Consider the following 17334-nt stretch of genomic DNA (forward strand, 5'->3'; position numbering starts at 1 on the left):
CCTTAACACGGTCAGTTTAAGTGATGTTTGTCTGAAATCCGATCCTGTCCTGGGTTAACTCAAATTGTGTTTGTTCGACACGCTATCCAGTAGTAAGTTAACATAAATGATGTTTGTTTGACATTTTAAAACAAAAATAGTAAAACGATAAAAAAAAATCTAAAAATAAAAATTTCAAAATTAGAATTCGATAAAATAAATAAAAGAAAATCTTAAAATATATATAAAATTATGAAAACTCAACAATTTTAAAAAAATCTTATCGGGTAATTCATATATAACAACAAGGAGAGATGTTACACGCGAAGAGAGTGAGAAACTAGCAGAAACTTTCTGGTTCCAACCTGTAAATGACTAAGATTACCCCTAAGTAATAATACTCTCGTTTTAGTCCACTTTAAAATGATTTAAAATCCTTACAACAATACCCCGTTTAAATTCTTATTCTTCAGATAATAACAGTACCAAAATCAAGTGAGAAAGTTTTAGAGAAGGAGATGGAAGGAAATCCGTTGTCAGTAGAAAATCAGAGTTCAGAAATGCAAGAGATTAAGTATGAATGGGCTGTTGAGTTTTGTCGGTTCTTCCATTACCCAAAATCTTTATCATCAACTTCAACAAATCTAAAACCTAAACGTAGAAAAATTAGTCGTGGAACTTGGATCTCTTCATCTTCACTTGTTTCTTTAAAACTCACATACGATCCTTCAAATCCTGAACAAATCCTCGCCGTTTGTCTTAAAGATTATGTTCTTGTAAGTCTCAAACAATTTCCTGTATATACATAATTGGATTATTTTTTTTTGTTCAAATTCTGGCTCACCGGTGTGGTTCGATTGATACAGGAACAACACTATGTGTGCAATTTGAATCTTGTATGGCTACAGGTGTCAGAGAGCGCTCAATGCCTTCCCATGGGAAGTAGAGTTATTTTTGCAAATTACACAGACAGACATAATCAGGCAAGCATCTATAATCCTTTTGCGACATAAGTTTGACATGTTTTTAATATTCTTTGCTGGATACTTGTTTTCGGTGGTACGTAATTGTGTTCATGTTACTCTAATGTTGAGGATCCATCACATATTCAGTTTTCTGAATTTGGGGTGCATAAGTGGGCAACGGACGGACCCAATTTGGGGTTTCCAACTTTGTATTGTATTGGAAAATGTGTTGGCTTAATGTTTCATTTCAAAACTTTGAAAGTGCTGATTGTGGAGAACCCAAAAATCATGACATTTTGATGTTTCGACTGTTGGTGTATTTCTGCTTCTATGTTAATTTATCATTTTATTTTACTTGTTATGTTTCATACACTTCATTTCAAATGCTATTATTTGGGGTTTTGCAGATTCAGAAGTTTGCCATGCGATTTGTGGCAGTAAGTGATGCTCAAGCGTTCATGGATTTCATAAAAGTGCAACCATCACCACTTGCAATTATAGAACAGGTTTGGATGTGAATATTTATCTAGGCTCGTAGTTGTACCATCATCACTTGTATATATTTACAGTCTTTCTGGATTTTCTTCTAATCAGTATGTTCAGTTCTCTTGTCAGAAGAGTTTTACCGATGAGATGGAGATTGGAAATTTGGAAACTGGTTTACAGCCAGAAATCTCATATCCATTAGAGTTTGGCTCTTCAAATGAACATCCTTATTGGTAAAAAGAAGCTCAAGAGCCTTTAAATGATCTTTACCTTCTAAGAACTGTCAGTTGTCAAAATGTCTCAGCATAGGCTTAAAAAAATATTTGAATCTCATCTTTGTTGGAGTTGCACTGAAACTTGTTTTTTTATTCCGTGTTGGTTAACAGCCCCGGATCACTTCAGAGTTCTGTTGGAGTAGGAACAGAAACAGTAACAACCTGCAATGCATTAGCCTATCTCCAGGATGTAAAGGACATGTTTCAGGATAGGAACGGTAAATACGACGAGTTCCTTAAAGTCTTGCAAGATTTCAAGGCTCAAAGGTTTGTTCATTTGTAAACTTGTTTGAATATCTTAATGACGCTTTTTGTGGGTGTCCTAGGGACACATTTATAGCAACATTTTCATTCCTGTTTCTTTATTGGTTCCAGGATTGACACAACAGGAGTTTTAGCTTTGGTGAAGGATTTGTTCAAAGGACATAGAAACCTTATTTTGGGCTTCAATACCTTCTTACTTAAAATTAATGAGATAACCCTCCCACTCGACACAGACGAGTCTCTTCCGAAGAAGCGTGTAGAACAGGTTCCCGTTCGAATATTCTTTTAGGCTTGTAGCTGCACAATCGTCACTTGTATTTCTACAATATTTCGTCTTTTAATTCTAATGAACCTGTTCTGTTCACATGTCAGGAGAGGTTGATGGATAGGATGGAGATTAGCAATTCAGAGTCAGAATTACAGACAGAACTCTCATCTTTGTTTCAGTTAGTCTGTTCAAATGGACCTTGTTACAGGTAATAATAAACTCCGGAACCGTATACTGGTCTTTATCTTCTCAAGATGTAACAATTCTTAAGATGTTTCAAAAATCAATTTGGAAAGGGTGTAAAACTAAGAAGGGGGATGATTATAAAGAAGTAGCTGCTACTAAAGTTGAAAATATCAATTTTACCGTCTTTGTTTCTTAGCTTGTGCTCGAATAGTAATGGTAATTTGGTAAATAATCTTATCACGGTTGAACTATCGTATTCTCTCTGCAGAATGGATGAAGTGAGCCTTCTGAATATGCGTCCTGCCGAGGCTTCTAAAAAGCCACTATATGCAACTTGTTCGCCGAAGCCGGCACCAGTTGCTGCAGACACTTCTGAGCTGCCACCAGATTCCACTTATTTACTGGAGATGCCACAAGTTGCAACTTATAGTCCTAGGATTTCACCAGTTGCTGTTTCTCCTAAGCTGCAACCTGCTATAAGTAACAACTTTGAGCAAACCAAATGCTCCCAAGAACAATCACTTAGTCAAGACTTTCACTACTGTAGATCCTTTCCCATCAGCTTCACCGCACAATTGACCACTTGTACTGCTGAGGCCAAACAAGGTGGGTTATAAATTATATTCTACATGCATCACTTCTACTCTATCTCATATCCTGATTGAGATCCCATGATTTTGTAGTACAACAACTATCTGCTCCCGAGGAAATTGATATCAAGTCTCAAGTCACGGTATTGTTCATTACTGTTTCAGGTTTCTAAGTACTAAGAACTTATTGGTAACTTGGCAGTGAATGAAGTCTTATTGCAATGAATGGCTCTTTTTAACTAATGTTGACCTTTTCTTTTTGTCACAAAAGTACTGCATAGCAATACCAATGGAACTCATAGTCCAGTTGTTTCAGTTTGATTATAACTGTTGCCTAACATCTTTCCTGTTCCTTCTTCTGTTGGTAATGTTGTTGCAGAAATACCTGTTAGATTCTTCTTTCCATGGTAAGTTATCTTCGTGTAGCTTTTCTTTTATATCAGTTCAGGCTGACCAGTTTCGTGGAACACAAGTTTATATGAATTTCTTTTAGTTACCAGAATTGGTGATTGACTTCATCTTTCCTAGGATGACTGTGAATCATTATCGATAAAGGTGCTAAAAACATTTGCTATGTATCCTCACCACGTTTTTCTTCAGACTGAACTATTTCATGTGCATTGCCTAGTGTCTTTGTTGTTTCATATTTTTTTCCGTCTGAAACGATGCTGGGCTAGTTATATTTTCTTCTTTTTTCTTCCAGAGATGTTGATAAAAGTAAAGGAAGTTGTCAACAAAATAGGAGGTGATTCTGAACAAGGTAGAGATTTGCAATTTAGATTCATCGCTCCTAATATTTCTTATGCACTGATTGAGGTCACGTGCTTTTGTAGAGAAACAACTATCAGTTCCTGAGGAAATTGATATCAAGTCTCAAATCATGGTATTATTTTGAACTTTTTTATATCGAAGTACTTTTAACCTTTCTAAGATTATATTTTTTCATAACATGGAAGTGTCTGAAGATGTATAACTTGTCAATCAATATTAAACTTTATCTTCACACCACATAACTCCTACACAGCAATACCAATGCAACCAAGTCCAATGAGAATTAACACTGATTATAATATAACTGTTGCCTAACATCTTTCGTTTTCCTTTTCTTTGTGTTGGTAATTTTGTTGCAGAAATATATGTCCGATGCTTCTTTCCATGGTATGCAATTTCTGCAGCTTTTCTTTTATGTCACTTCAGGCTGATCAGTTACTTGAATTTCCATTCTATAATGATTTCCTAATCACCAGAATCGTGATGACTTCATCTTCCCTAGGATGACTGTTAACCTGTCAACTATAAAAGCTCTAACACTTTGCTTCATATCACCATACCTTTGTGGTTTCATATTTCTTTGGTATGAAATGATACTGGGCTGATTATTATTTTTATCTTCCTTGCCAGAGATGTTGACAAAAGTAAAGGAAGTTATCGGGGAAATTGGGGATGTTTTGGCGTTGTAACCACTAGCCAGCCCCGGTTTAACGGATAATATAGTTTATTCTTGGCTCGCTGGCAGAGATGAGCATGTAAATGTTTATGACCTAGTTCAAATTTGCACAATTCTTAAAGCAAGGAGAAGAGAGTTTTTAAATATTTTTTATAATTATGCCCTTATGGATAATTACTTGTCTAGTTTAGAAATGATTTCTCTCTCAAACTATACGATGGATATACGTAAAGTTTATATCATTGAAAATTATGGGAGAAGCAAAATTTCTCTCTCCTTTCTCTCACTCCTTCTCCTCCTCCAACAAAACCATAAAAAACAACCCTTATCTGTTCAGATTTAGTCCATTTTTGGACTAGATCTGAGTAGATTTCTTCATTTTTCCTTGCTTTTTTAGGTTAGTTAATAGATTAGTTTGGTTTTTTATTATGTTTTCTACTTATCTACACCATTTTGGTGGTTTTATCTACTCTTTTGAAGTTTATCTTCGCTTTAATGGCGATTCCTGGTTATTGGGTTGGGTTTTAAGATCAATAGTGATGCTCTCTAAGCTCTCCAACGACGAAATCTTCATCTTGGTTGTGATGACGGAATCTTCATGGGAAAATTTATAAAGTACCCCCTGTGTTTAAATTTACACTTCAAAAGTACCCCCGTTTTTTACAAATTTTCTAAAGTATCCCAAGTTTGACATTTTTTTGAATAAAACGTTAAACAGAAAGTTAAAGTTGTTAAGCTCCACGTGGCACCTACATAAAGTCTTAAAAGCCCCTCTGATTTGAACAGGTTGGAATCCGACACAGTCGACTCAGTGACTCAACTCACTGTTGTGATAAACATTCATACATGTAGAAGACCTGATTGTGAAAGTACTTCATTTATAGAAGCCTGATGAAACTGAATCACTGAGAGTTTTCATCCAAAAACATTCAAAAGGAAACTGCAATTCAACAAGACATAAGTAAACTGCTGCAGATTATCATCACTTTGTCTTGGTGTACTTCTTTGTCTTTGTAAAATTCTGCTTCACTGTTTGTTGGACATATCCAACACTTGAGAACGCCTGAGTCATTTTCTGGTTCTTTGTAGTAGATGGAGCTGCAGCAGATGCTTGAGATGATTCCCCCTTCCAACTTGTCTTGTTTTTCTTAGCTTTACTTTTTGCAGAAATGGGTGCAGGTGTTTGACTACTGGTGAAGGTAGCACCATCTACTTGAGTTCTTGGCCTCTTTGCCTTAGGATTCTGACCAACATCACCACCTGCACATGTTGATATGTTATGACCATTTGAACCACAAATGCCACAAGAATAAGTCATGCTCTGTGTTTTAGGTTCATCCCATGCTCTCCTTCTCTTAACTCTTGGTCTTCCTGTTTTCCTGATCTTGAGAGCAGGTTGCAACTCTATCTTTTCATGTTCCTCCAACTAAAGAACAACAAAGTAACACATAAAAAGAGAACCCTAAAGGAAACAATGCAAATTAATTTCAAATATTGCACAAATAACTGGTTAAAATGCATTATTCAAATTTGTACCTCAGGCCAGTCATCTTTTCCAGTAAATGGAGCAATAGCTGGTGCATATGTGGCCCTGTATGCAGCAACAGTATAATACTTAGAGCAGTACCTGCCAATACATAAGCACGTAAATGGTTAGTAAAGAAATAACTTAAATGTTAAAGTTTACAAACAAGAAATATTAAAGTTAACTTACTTTGTCCAATCTGGTCTCAATGACTTCAAACAGCAAACTGCATGCTGGCAAACAAAACCTCTCATTTGCCATTGAAGACAACTACATTGTTTTGTTTCCAAGTTAACAACAAAAACTGCTTTGCTACCTACATTTGTAACCTCATATAATTTTCCCAAAACAGATGGTAGAACATCAAATGCACCAACTAACTTTAACATCTTCCTAATCAATTTCATTGCTTTTGGAACCAATTTTTTAAGATTCCATGTTACACTCTCTGTCCTTCTCTTGTGAAAAAGACCAATAACCATCTGATTATAAAGGTCTAATAGTTTACAGATTGGTTTGTCCCTAAGATTTTTTTCCATGGAATTGAAGGACTCACTAAATTTATTGTTTAGGTGTCCACATTTACTAGTGTCGTCAAAGAAAGCCCTAGACCAAGACTCAACATCTTCTAAGTACTTCACAGCCAAGGGATTTTCCTGTCGTATCTGTTCCATGTGTTTCTACATATATGATACAAATATAAGATACATAACAAAAGAACATACAACGTTACATGATATATAAGTAACATATTTACCTGGAAATGCTTGATTTTGTAACATTTTGCTGCATTCCATAGTGAGGCATACAGTTTTTGTCCCTTGTAATGTTTCTTGAAATTCGAATATAAGTGCCTGAAATCAGAAACAAGAATTAAGTCAGATCTCACACTAAAATATTTCAGTTCAAAGTAGTTATAATGTATAAAAAATGTAAACAAACCTCCAAAAATATCTGTGATGTGCTTCTGGGAACACAGCTTGAACACCTTCAAGTATCTCTTTATGCCTGTCTGAAATGAAGGTCAGAGGCTTTGGATGTGCATTAAGTTTATCTCTCAAGTCAGTGAGAAACATTATCCAATTCTCAATTGTCTCAGAGCTGTAAACCCCGATTCCTAATGTTACCAATCCATTTTGACCATCTAATCATGTTGCAGCCATCAACACACCACCACATTTACCATTCAGATGGCAAGCATCAAGCCCAACAATTGATCTACACCCTTCCTGCCATCCTTTTATAGCTTCATCAAAACTGATGGTCACTGACTCAAACCTCATGTCAGTATGGCAATATGAGAAGTTTGCCACTGAGCCAGGGTTGGTATGAGTCACCATCTTACAAAACTGTGGAATATCTTTAAAACTGTCTTCATAACTCCCATGTAGTTTTTCTAATACTAAATTCCTAGCCTTCCATGCAGTTTGGTAAGAAATTTTAATGAGGTGAGACTTTTCGAAATCATTACAAATTTGTCTAGGTTTTGGTATTACTTTCATTGAGCTATTCTTCATCTTATCCATTACAATGTCAGCTACAAATAAAGGGTCTGCAGTTTTATTTCGACTATCCTTACTTCCCTTACACTTGTGCTTCAACTTCATCTGCCTAACCATAAATGTAGACTGTTTTGGTAGTTTAGAAGCAAAAATAAACCATTTACACACAACAGTTCCTCTATGGTTAAACCTATTGGCACACCAAACCCTAAGTCTTTGTTTGTCACTCTTTTCAACCTTATACTCACATTCATTCAATACACAGAAATGCTTAAGATGATTTTTGTATGATAATTTATCAGGAAATGTTGTACCTACAACCATCTGTGAAGGATCCACTGGTTGAACTTCATCTCCATCATCAAACAACTCACAAATTTCATCATCAACATCATCTACATCTGGATTATCTTCTCTCCATTTTTTGTACCACTCAGGGTCTTTATCATCATCACCTAAACAATATAACAAAGAAAACTGTGTGTTATTAATACTACAACTACAACAAAACAAATACATTAAAAATGTACCAACAATAATAGTATTTGCAAGTACCTTGGTCATTAATTTGTGTACCATCATGACTTGAATCATCACTATCTGTAACATTGAAGTGTTAGTACAACAATAATTATTGAGGTACAAAAGTACAAAACCAGAAAATAAAGGTACAAATATTAATACCTTCATCTGTGTCGGTATCATCTTCGTCATCTTCAGTGTCTTCATCAGTAATATAAGCAGCTGCAGCTTCTGGGTCTTCTACAGGATGAACTCATCCACTTCAAGGTTCTCAAGTTGAAACACAAAATCATCATTTTCTTTACATTTGTTAATCCAATATTCTGGATCAAACATATCATCTTCTTCTACTGGTGGTTCCACATCTTCCACAAATGGTTCATCATCAACTACAACTGGTTCATCATCAACTACAACTGGTTTACTACTTGAGCTTCCTCTTGAATTGTCACCAACAACACTTAGCTGAGCACCTTGTGAACATTCCATCCCAAACTTCTTAGCAGTATGAACAGCAACACTTTTTTTCTTCTCAACATCTTCAAATCTTGGGCTTCTTCTCACTGCAGGTGACTTTGATACAACTGTTTTCTTTAGTGTGCTCATCACTGACTGCTCATTATCCATACCCCATTGCATATCAATCCTAATAACCAACTCTATACAACCTTTGCCATTTACTTTAGCTTTCTCCCAAAACCAGAAAAAGAAATGATCATTCTTTAATTTCCAAGGATTTCCATTCTCTAACACCCATAACAAGCTAACAATATCTATATCTTCAAGACACAACCTTCGGTGAACCATTTACTCAAATACCTTGAGACTGACTTTGTCTCTATCTATATTTTTCAACACAAATTCAATTTTACTCTCAATACAGTAGCAGCTAATGTCTCTAAACTTCACTTTCCCCTTATCAATGTTGCCACTGAAACATACAACACACAAGGTCAGTTCTCAACACACACATTAAAACATACCATCAAGGTGCAACAAAAACTCACATTACAAGCAAAATCTCACTAAATTGTGCTATCCTAACATTCATCCATATCAATTTACACATCAATTTTACATATCATACAACATTAATCAGTGTACATATCAATTTTACATCCTCTCAACCTAATTTGTGTCAACCCATATTCTATTCTCCTCAAAGATCATCTTTTTCATCTTCAATTTCATCCGCTGTAGCAACCCTAGCTTCTCAGTTTACATCAAACCACTTCAGATTATCAATTGAACAAATACCCTTATTTCAATCAACTAAACCTGGCTCCAATTTTTTCCTTAATCATCACCTAAATCGAATTTCCCCTGCGACTGATATCTCAATCTCATAATCCTCACAGAATCGTCAGAGGCGAAGAAAATAAGAAGAAAATAAGAGAAGAAGATAGAAGAATAAAAAAGAACAGAAAAAAGATCGACAAAAAGAACAGGGGAACCAAATTGCGTGTCTTTTTATGGGTTTGTTTATGGACAAAAAGATATGGGTACTAATATTTATATATTTTGAAAATCCTAACTTTTAAGATTCGATTCTTCATAGACAACAGAGAAAAAACAGAAGTAATCATGGAAACAGTGACATATCAAAGCACTTTATAAAAGAAAAAGCATTGAAAACACTTTAACAGAGCATGCAAGTACAGATCTAAACAAAAAAACAAATTTAGGGTTTGTAAAATGTTACCTGGACATGACCTTCTGCTTTGCCTCCATCGAGAAGATGAGTTTTTGTTCTATTGATTTCTAAAGGTCAAAAACTAAAAGGGAATTGACTGAAGATTGAAAAGGATACACAGAGTCTTCAGTCTCCCATTTTCTCTTCTCTGAACGAAAGAGAACGAAAGCTAAATGAGTTTTTTTTCTCTCTCTCTCTATCTCTTTAGGTTTAAGATAAGGATCGTTTGGTAACTTTGAAACATTTTTTTGACCGGGTAAAACAGATTTGACTAACTAGTGTGACGCCTTCCCGTTTTTATCACTTTGGGGGCATTTTTAAAATTTTGTAAATACCGGGGGCAAGAAAAAAACGACCCAAAAAAAACAGGGGTACTTTATAAATTTTCCCAATCTTAATCGGAATTTTCATCATCAACTTATCCCGTGACGGAATCTCCATAGGTGATCTTTTTGACGACGGAAGCTTCATCACTAGTTATAAGATATTTGAGCAAATCACTCCTACTTTGGGAGTATTTCTTTCTAAAGAAGAAAAACAAACTAAATGGTTGGAATTTAATTCCGAGAAAAACCATCCTTCTTCCGATTTTTTTTTTTTTTTGTGAATTGGTTATATATTGAAAGAGAAAACAGAACATTAGGAATCAACAGACTGGCCCTAAGAAAAAGGAAAATATTAAATATTGGTGATTGTTCCCATCAAGGCGGTTGACACCCTAATGTTGCAACCTGCCAACAAGTATTCTTCCTCCAAAAAAACATAATTTTCTAAAACTGAACTTGACAAAGCCATCGACCTACAATTTATTTTATCTAAAATTAAAATTTCCGAAAGAAAATTTGGCATGGTTAGACTCCAACTTTGATGAAGAGACGATTTGAAAGCCTCTTTTGCCAACTTATATGCAGCCTGGTTACTATCCCTTGGTGTGTAGATAAAACCCAAAAAATTATCACAACCAGATAAAATGAGCATTGCCTCTTTGAGAATCGATTCATTCTGCCATTTGACTAAGTTGTTCTTCCCTTGCATAAAAGCCAAAATTCTCTCGCAATCCCCTTCCATCCAGAAATCTTTTAAATTCATCTCTTTAGCCCATTTATCTCCCTGCAAAAGAGCTAATGCCTCTGCCTTTCCTGGACATGTTGCTCTGAAGAATCCTGATTTTGCTCCTTGACTGTTCCCTGCACAGTTCCTTAAGATTAGACCAAAACCCGAAATCAAGGATTTTGAAACCCAAGCAGCATCAAAATTGATCTTAGACTGGTTTGCTAATGGAGGATTCCAATAACAATTTGTTTTCTCAATTTGATGTGAAACATTAGCTTTATTCATATTTGCATCCTTTGTCGGTTTCCAAAATTTTAAGTGTCTCAGAACAGCAAGGCTAATGCTCAAAGAAGAAGTAGATTTATCTTCAAATATTCTGCAACACCTCTCTTTCCATATCAACCAACATTTTGTAGCGGCCGAGTGTATGTCAATTGAATTACCTGTAACACTCATCTAAACATTAAAATAATCTATAAAAGGAGTTCCAATTCCCAAGTCAGGACACCTACCAGCCATAGGAGGTAGCATCCACAAAGACTTGGCGAAAGAACACTCAAAGAACAAATGAGACAAAGTTTCAATTTCAGAATCACAGAAAACACAAGTTTGATCTAAAGAACCAATCTTATGTCTGACAGGTAGGGAATCATTTAAGCATTTCCACGAATATATTTTAATTCTTTGAGAGATGTTAATTTTCCAAAAGGACTTCCAAAAAGTGTGTGTTGCCTCGGATGGAGCTACGAGCATATTAAGATTATCATAAAAAGACTTAACTGTAAAAACTCTATTATTGGTTAATAACCATCTAATTTTATCTTTTTCTGAACCGTCTTCCAGAGAGCTAAACAGGTTGATGTTTAGAATTTTCTGGGCAATAACATGAGGGAAAGTAGCAGAAATTGTGAGTTGGTTTCACTTATAAGTATCAGGGTCAATCAAGTCTGATACAAGTGTCAACAATGGGTTTGTGTTGAGACAATAGTGACCTAAAGGGAATTCTAAATCAGGAATCCATCTATCATTCCAAAGACTAATAGACTGACCATCCCCTACTTCCCAACAGATGTGGTTTTCTATAAAAGACACACCTTGCAAAATGCCTTTCCAAATCCAAGATGCATTTGAATTTTTCTTTTTTTTCAAGCCAAAAATGGATTTATTCCTATAATACTTAGACTTTAACAACTTATCTAACCAAGATTCTGGTTGTGAGACCAACCTCCATGCTATCTTTGCTACCATAGCCTTATTCATTTTTCCCGCCTCTTTGAAACCCATACCTCCTACAGATGTTGAATTACAGAGGAAATCCCAAGCCATAGGATAATGACCCCTAGCGTTAGAATCTTTCCCGCACCAGAAATCCCTTTGAATCGCATTTATCCTTTTTATTATCTTTTTAGGAATAATGAAACAACCCATTTGAAAAAAAAAGGGAGACTCGATAAAATAGATTTATTGAGTATTACTTTACTCGCCTGTGAAAGAATTTTACTCATCCGCCTGGGTGTCCGGCGTTAACTTTACGTACGCCCCATCCAGGCGGACATTATACCAACGCCCCATCCAGGCGGACATTATACCAACGCCCCATCCAGGCGGACATTATACCAACACCCTGCATCAGGCGTTAACTTTACAAACGCGCGGCTACAGGCGGACATTATACCAACGCCCGTCGGGTAGGTGGACATTATATAAACGCCCGACTATATTTGGATTTGGTCTTAATCGTCGACTAAATTTGGTCCGAGTTTTACTCTTTGATCAAATTTTGATCGATGGTCCGTCCCACTACGCCAGCCCACTTGATACCAAATTTGGGTTTAGTCGTCCACTGCAATTGCTCTAAGTGTTCGTACCCACATGTTTCGTGGTAGTTGTTTAAGAAACAATTTTTTATGCCTTCTAATAAAAACCAAAGTTAAGGCTTGTTTGGTTCATCTCTTGAACATTTCTATTAAATGTCTTCTTCGTGGTCCCCCTTTCCACCTTCTCTTCGTTTGGAACTCTAGTTTCTTTGAGTGTGTTTCTTTTGTATTGGCTATATTCATTTGGCGGTCGTTCTTCTGTGGGTTTAATTTTTCAATATTCATCTAAAATTTATATAGAGAGTGCAGCGTTATTTGTTCTTTGGTATCTTTTTGAAGAAGAAAATCCATAATTCTCGGGTTAGGAGAATCTTGCTGAAGGATCCTTAATGAAATTAGAAGAATAGATGATATAGGTTAAATTAACTTTAGTTCATTAAAGTTGAATAGTTGAATCCTCCTCGGAGTCTGATCTAGTTTCTCCCCTCCAAATTTCACATGGTCGATTTGCTTATTTATGCTGCCCCAACTGAAAAAATCAAGGAAATCCAGGTACACAAATTCTGAAAATTTCTCTTTCTTCTTTGAATTTTTTTATTATTGTCTGCCCTGATTCATATGCTCTTCTAATCGGGAAATTGCTTGAATTCTTTCATCTTTTACTCTCTGGATTTCTGTTTTTTGGTATTTTTCTCTTGTCATTTTCACCATGAAATTCATTGTCTGGAATACCCAGGGATGTGGTAAAAAAAAATCTAAATTTTTTGGTCAATAATGAAAAACCTAATTTTGTTTTCCTATCCGAAATAAAATCTAAAAGATCAGTTTTAAGGAAAATTTTAGTTGATTTCCCTAATATGTTTTTCGTAGATCTCGTGCGTATAGTGGGTACGACAGGTGGTTTAGCTATACCTTGGATTGACGGTTTTCATTTTAAAATAGTTCACTCAAATAATCATATGATAAACATTTTAATCAAAACCAATTTTGCTGAGCAAGAATGGTTATTTATTGGGTTTTATGGAAGTCCATATAAACCAAGTAAAATAGATTCTTGGAAGTTTATAGAGGAAATCTCAACTAGAGTTAACCATAAGAAAATGGCACGGACTGTTTTGGGTGATTTTAATCAAACTGAGAAAAAGGGGGACTCCCTTTTATTGAAAGTGAAGCTGGGCCCTTTAAAAGACTCTTAGAACAGTCTGCCTTAGAAGACATAGATTTTACAGGAAGTAACTTTACTTGGAATAATCACAGAGGTGTTCCAAATAACATTCAGGAAAGGCTAGATAGAGGAATAGCAAATGTGGAATGGACTTCTAGATTCCCAAATTCCATCCTCAAGATCTTAGATCCCGTGGGATCATATCATTGTCCTCTGATGTTATTGTTAGACGGTGGCTCTAGTCAAAATCTTCTTTTTACGTTTAAATTTTTTGATACTTGGCTCAAAGAGCAAAGTTGCATTGATCTTATTCATTCTAATTGGAATTCTTCCGATAGTGATCATGCTGAAGCTTTGGTTAATAATTTAGACTTGCTAGGTGTACAATTACTATTGTGGAAGAAATCCGTTTTTGGGCTACCAACTAAGAAGATTAGGAATTTATTGTCTGATATTGAAAAGCTGAACAAACAGAGCTTCTCTCCTATTGTTCAATCAAAAATAAATGAAAAACTTAATCATTTAGAAAAACTTTATGATACAGAAGAAGAGATAGCTAAACAAATATCTAGAGATAATATTTCCAATCTAGGAGAGAGGAATACAAAATATTTTCATATAAAAACATTTAAAAGAAGAAAAATGAATAATATAGATTGCATACTAGCTCCTGATGGGGAGGTCAAAGTAGATAAAAATGAGATTAAGGTAGTACTAAAAGATTATTTTGTGGATCTCTTTTCTGCCACTCCTATTAGAGATGATAATAAAAATTTTAAACATTTGACGATAGGCATAAATGAACAGGATAATTCTAGTTTGATGGAAATCCCTTCCAAAGAGGAAATTTGGGAAGTAGTTAAGTCGATGAAACCGAATAAGTCGCCAGGTCTAGACGTTTTTCTAGTAAGTTTTTATAAACACAATTGGAACCTAGTAGGTTCTAAGATTGTCAGTTGTATTCAAGAATTTTTTGTGTCAAAAACTTTACATCCTAATTTAAACTAAACTTTTCTTTTCCTTATTCATAATATTAAGAATCCAACGGATCCTAGTGATTTTAGACCTATAGGATTATGTAATACACTTTATAAAATCCTATCTAAGTTGTTAGCAAATAAAATGAAATTTTTTTTTGGATAAAATCATTTCTCCGTTTCAGTCAGCCTTCTTGTCTGGAAGACAAGTTTATGACAACATCATAGTTGCACATGAAGTAATTTATTCACTTCAGAAAAAGAAATCTAAAATAGGAGGGCTTGGGATTAAGATAGATACGTCAAAAGCAATTGATAGGGTAAATTGGAATTTCTTGAATAGAGCAATGCTAGCATTAGGTTTTAGTAGTGAATGGTGCCAACTTACTAATCAATGTATTTCCACCTCTTCTATTGTTGTGTTGTTAAATGGTATCCCATGGTAATTTTTCAAACCAACTAGGAGTTTGAGGCAAGGAGATCCATTGTCTCCTTACCTGTTTTTAATTTGTATGGAGGTTTTCTCTAGGATTTTTCTAGCTAAAGAGAAGGAAAAATTAGTCCATGAAACAAAAATTTCTAGATATAGCCCACCTGTGTCGCATCTTTTTTTCGCAGATGACTGCCTCTTATTTACTAAAGCAGATTTAAAAAGCTGTAAGAATAACTTAAATATCATAGAAACTTTTAGTTTAGCCTCAGGACAGATGATAAATTTCAATAAATCTGGCATTTTTTTTAGTAAGTAGACCCATCCTAAATTACAGAGAATGATGTCAAAACTTCTTAAGATTAAGAAAAATTCAATTAGAGACTCTTATTATAGTCATGATCCCACCTTCACAAAGTTTTGAAAACTTTGCTTGGGGCGTTGTCTTTATCAACGCCCCATTTTTTTTTTTTTTTTTTTTTGAACCCGGGCGAACGTATAATCTCCGTCCCACACACCAGGCGTTTCTATAGTTCACGCCCCATACAGGCGTTATCTTTATCAATGCCCCATACCAGTCGTTATCTTTATCAACGCCCCATGCCAGGCGTAATCTTTATCTACGCTGGACGATGAAGCGGACTTTATATCAACGCGCGACCAAATTTACTCGTCACCCGCTACGCCACAGGACGGACTAAACCCAAATTTGATCTTTTTTTTTAGTCTTTGGTCTTTAGTTATGCTCGCACCACTGTGGACGCTCTTAGAACCACATAAAAACTTTGATAGAGTTTTTCACTACATCATTAAACGACGTCGTCAAAACGACAAGGATGAATAGGACCCAGAGAGTAAACAAATTTGACTTTTCTTTTGAAATTTTTGAAAACAAAACTAGTGACAAAACCCCTAGGTGAACAAACTAGTGATAAAAAAAAACCGGTCATATTATTTCTACCAAATAAAAACCGTTTCAAACAAAACTGGGACAAAAACCCCAAGTCAAATGATAATGAGCAAATTTAACTTTTTTTATTTTAAAAAAACCCAAATGTACCTTTTCATCTTTTCTTCTTCTTCTTCTCTGGTTTCTTTTTTCTTCATACTCCTTATCCCACCACCATCATCACCAGCAGCAACAATGGATCTCCACGAACACCAACAACAATTTTATTCTCCCCCGACACACCACTTCCCTGTAATTCCCTGTAAATTTAGTTTGTTCATTGAGAAACGGTTGTTGTTATTAAAGCCGAGAGATCTAAATCGAGAAATTCTTTTCTCAATCGTTCATTTCAAGTCCCTAAAACCCCAAAAGGAAGAAGCAGCAGCTGCCGCTGTTATCACCTGAAATTAGATCGAGACAGAGATGAAGAAGAAGAAAAGAACGACGCTGATTCAAGAGATGAAGAATTCGAGAGACGTTTTCTCTCAATCATTAGTTCATTCATTTCCCTAAAACTGAGAAAAGAAGAAGCAGCAAATGCCGCTGTTTTATCACCTGAAATTGAGAGTAAATCTCGTTGTTGTTGATCGAGAAATAGATCGAGAATTGGGAGATGTGAAAAGGGTAAGATAAATATGATGGATTTGAAACATATTTAAGATGGGTTGAATCTGAGATTGCAAGAAATTGGATCTGCATCTCGTCTGGGGTTGATTCAGAAATTGAAACTCAGAGTTGAGTTAGATTGATGTGAAGATGTGAATTAGGTTGTTGCTGGTTAAATTGAGGTTCTGATGATGTAAATTAGTTAGGGTTTGGTTTCTGCTGCTCCTGTAGATATCTGAGATGAATGGAGAAAAAGATGGGGATTGGAGGAATTTATGGTTGAGAGAAGGCTTACAAGGAAGAAGTAGAAGAACTGAAGTTGTAGCTGGTGGTGATGATGAAGTTGCAGAACCAGTTGCTGCTACCACGACGAATTTGATATGAAATCGAGGTCTTGTTGTGATGAATTTATGAACAGGTTTTTCCTGAAATCGAAGTATGGAAGAGGATGATGATTGAATTGAAGTGGGGGTTTCTATAACTGAAGAATTATGTGATGTATGTGAACTGATGGTGCTATGGGTTAGGCTCTTGGATAGAGTTTGTCATAGAGAAGATTCAGTTGATGGAGGATTTAGAGATGGTTTTGGTACAATGGAGTTGGAGAATGGCAGAAGCTTGAATATGAGATGTTG

At 35.4% G+C, this 17334-nt stretch overlaps 1 protein-coding gene across 4 annotated transcripts; it reads left to right on the top strand.

Moving 5' to 3' along the window:
• The first annotated feature begins 319 nt into the window (after positions 1 to 319).
• On the top strand, positions 320 to 4746 carry LOC113318860. Of its 4 annotated transcripts, none has more exons than XM_026567136.1 (14): positions 320 to 755; positions 846 to 962; positions 1352 to 1450; positions 1539 to 1663; positions 1817 to 1972; positions 2081 to 2234; positions 2342 to 2445; positions 2692 to 3029; positions 3107 to 3156; positions 3393 to 3420; positions 3717 to 3773; positions 3847 to 3896; positions 4144 to 4171; positions 4415 to 4746. In XM_026567136.1, the coding sequence occupies exons 1-14, from the start codon at positions 498 to 500 to the stop codon at positions 4471 to 4473; spliced, it is 1623 nt and encodes a 540-aa protein (XP_026422921.1). In that variant the 5' UTR covers positions 320 to 497; the 3' UTR covers positions 4474 to 4746. The 4 variants fall into 4 exon arrangements, with proteins under 4 accessions (XP_026422921.1, XP_026422922.1, XP_026422923.1 ...); XM_026567137.1 differs by having other exon boundaries at positions 1548 to 1663; XM_026567138.1 differs by having other exon boundaries at positions 1560 to 1663.
• Positions 4747 to 17334: the final 12588 nt, after the last annotated feature.

This window comes from Papaver somniferum, chromosome 10, assembly GCF_003573695.1.
Source record: "Papaver somniferum cultivar HN1 chromosome 10, ASM357369v1, whole genome shotgun sequence".
NCBI classification, from domain to species: domain Eukaryota; kingdom Viridiplantae; phylum Streptophyta; class Magnoliopsida; order Ranunculales; family Papaveraceae; genus Papaver; species Papaver somniferum.

What these genes read in the sequence shown, in the direction of transcription:
- LOC113318860 (XM_026567136.1), top strand. Translation starts at nt 498, where the DNA reads ATGGAAGGAAATCCGTTGTCAGTAGAAAATCAGAGTTCAGAAATGCAA. An exon ending in CACTTGCAATTATAGAACAG is followed by an intron (nt 1,451 to 1,538) that starts GTTTGGATGTGA and finishes TCTTCTAATCAG; the next exon opens with TATGTTCAGTTCTCTTGTCA. An exon ending in GTCCGATGCTTCTTTCCATG is followed by an intron (nt 4,172 to 4,414) that starts GTATGCAATTTC and finishes CTTCCTTGCCAG; the next exon opens with AGATGTTGACAAAAGTAAAG.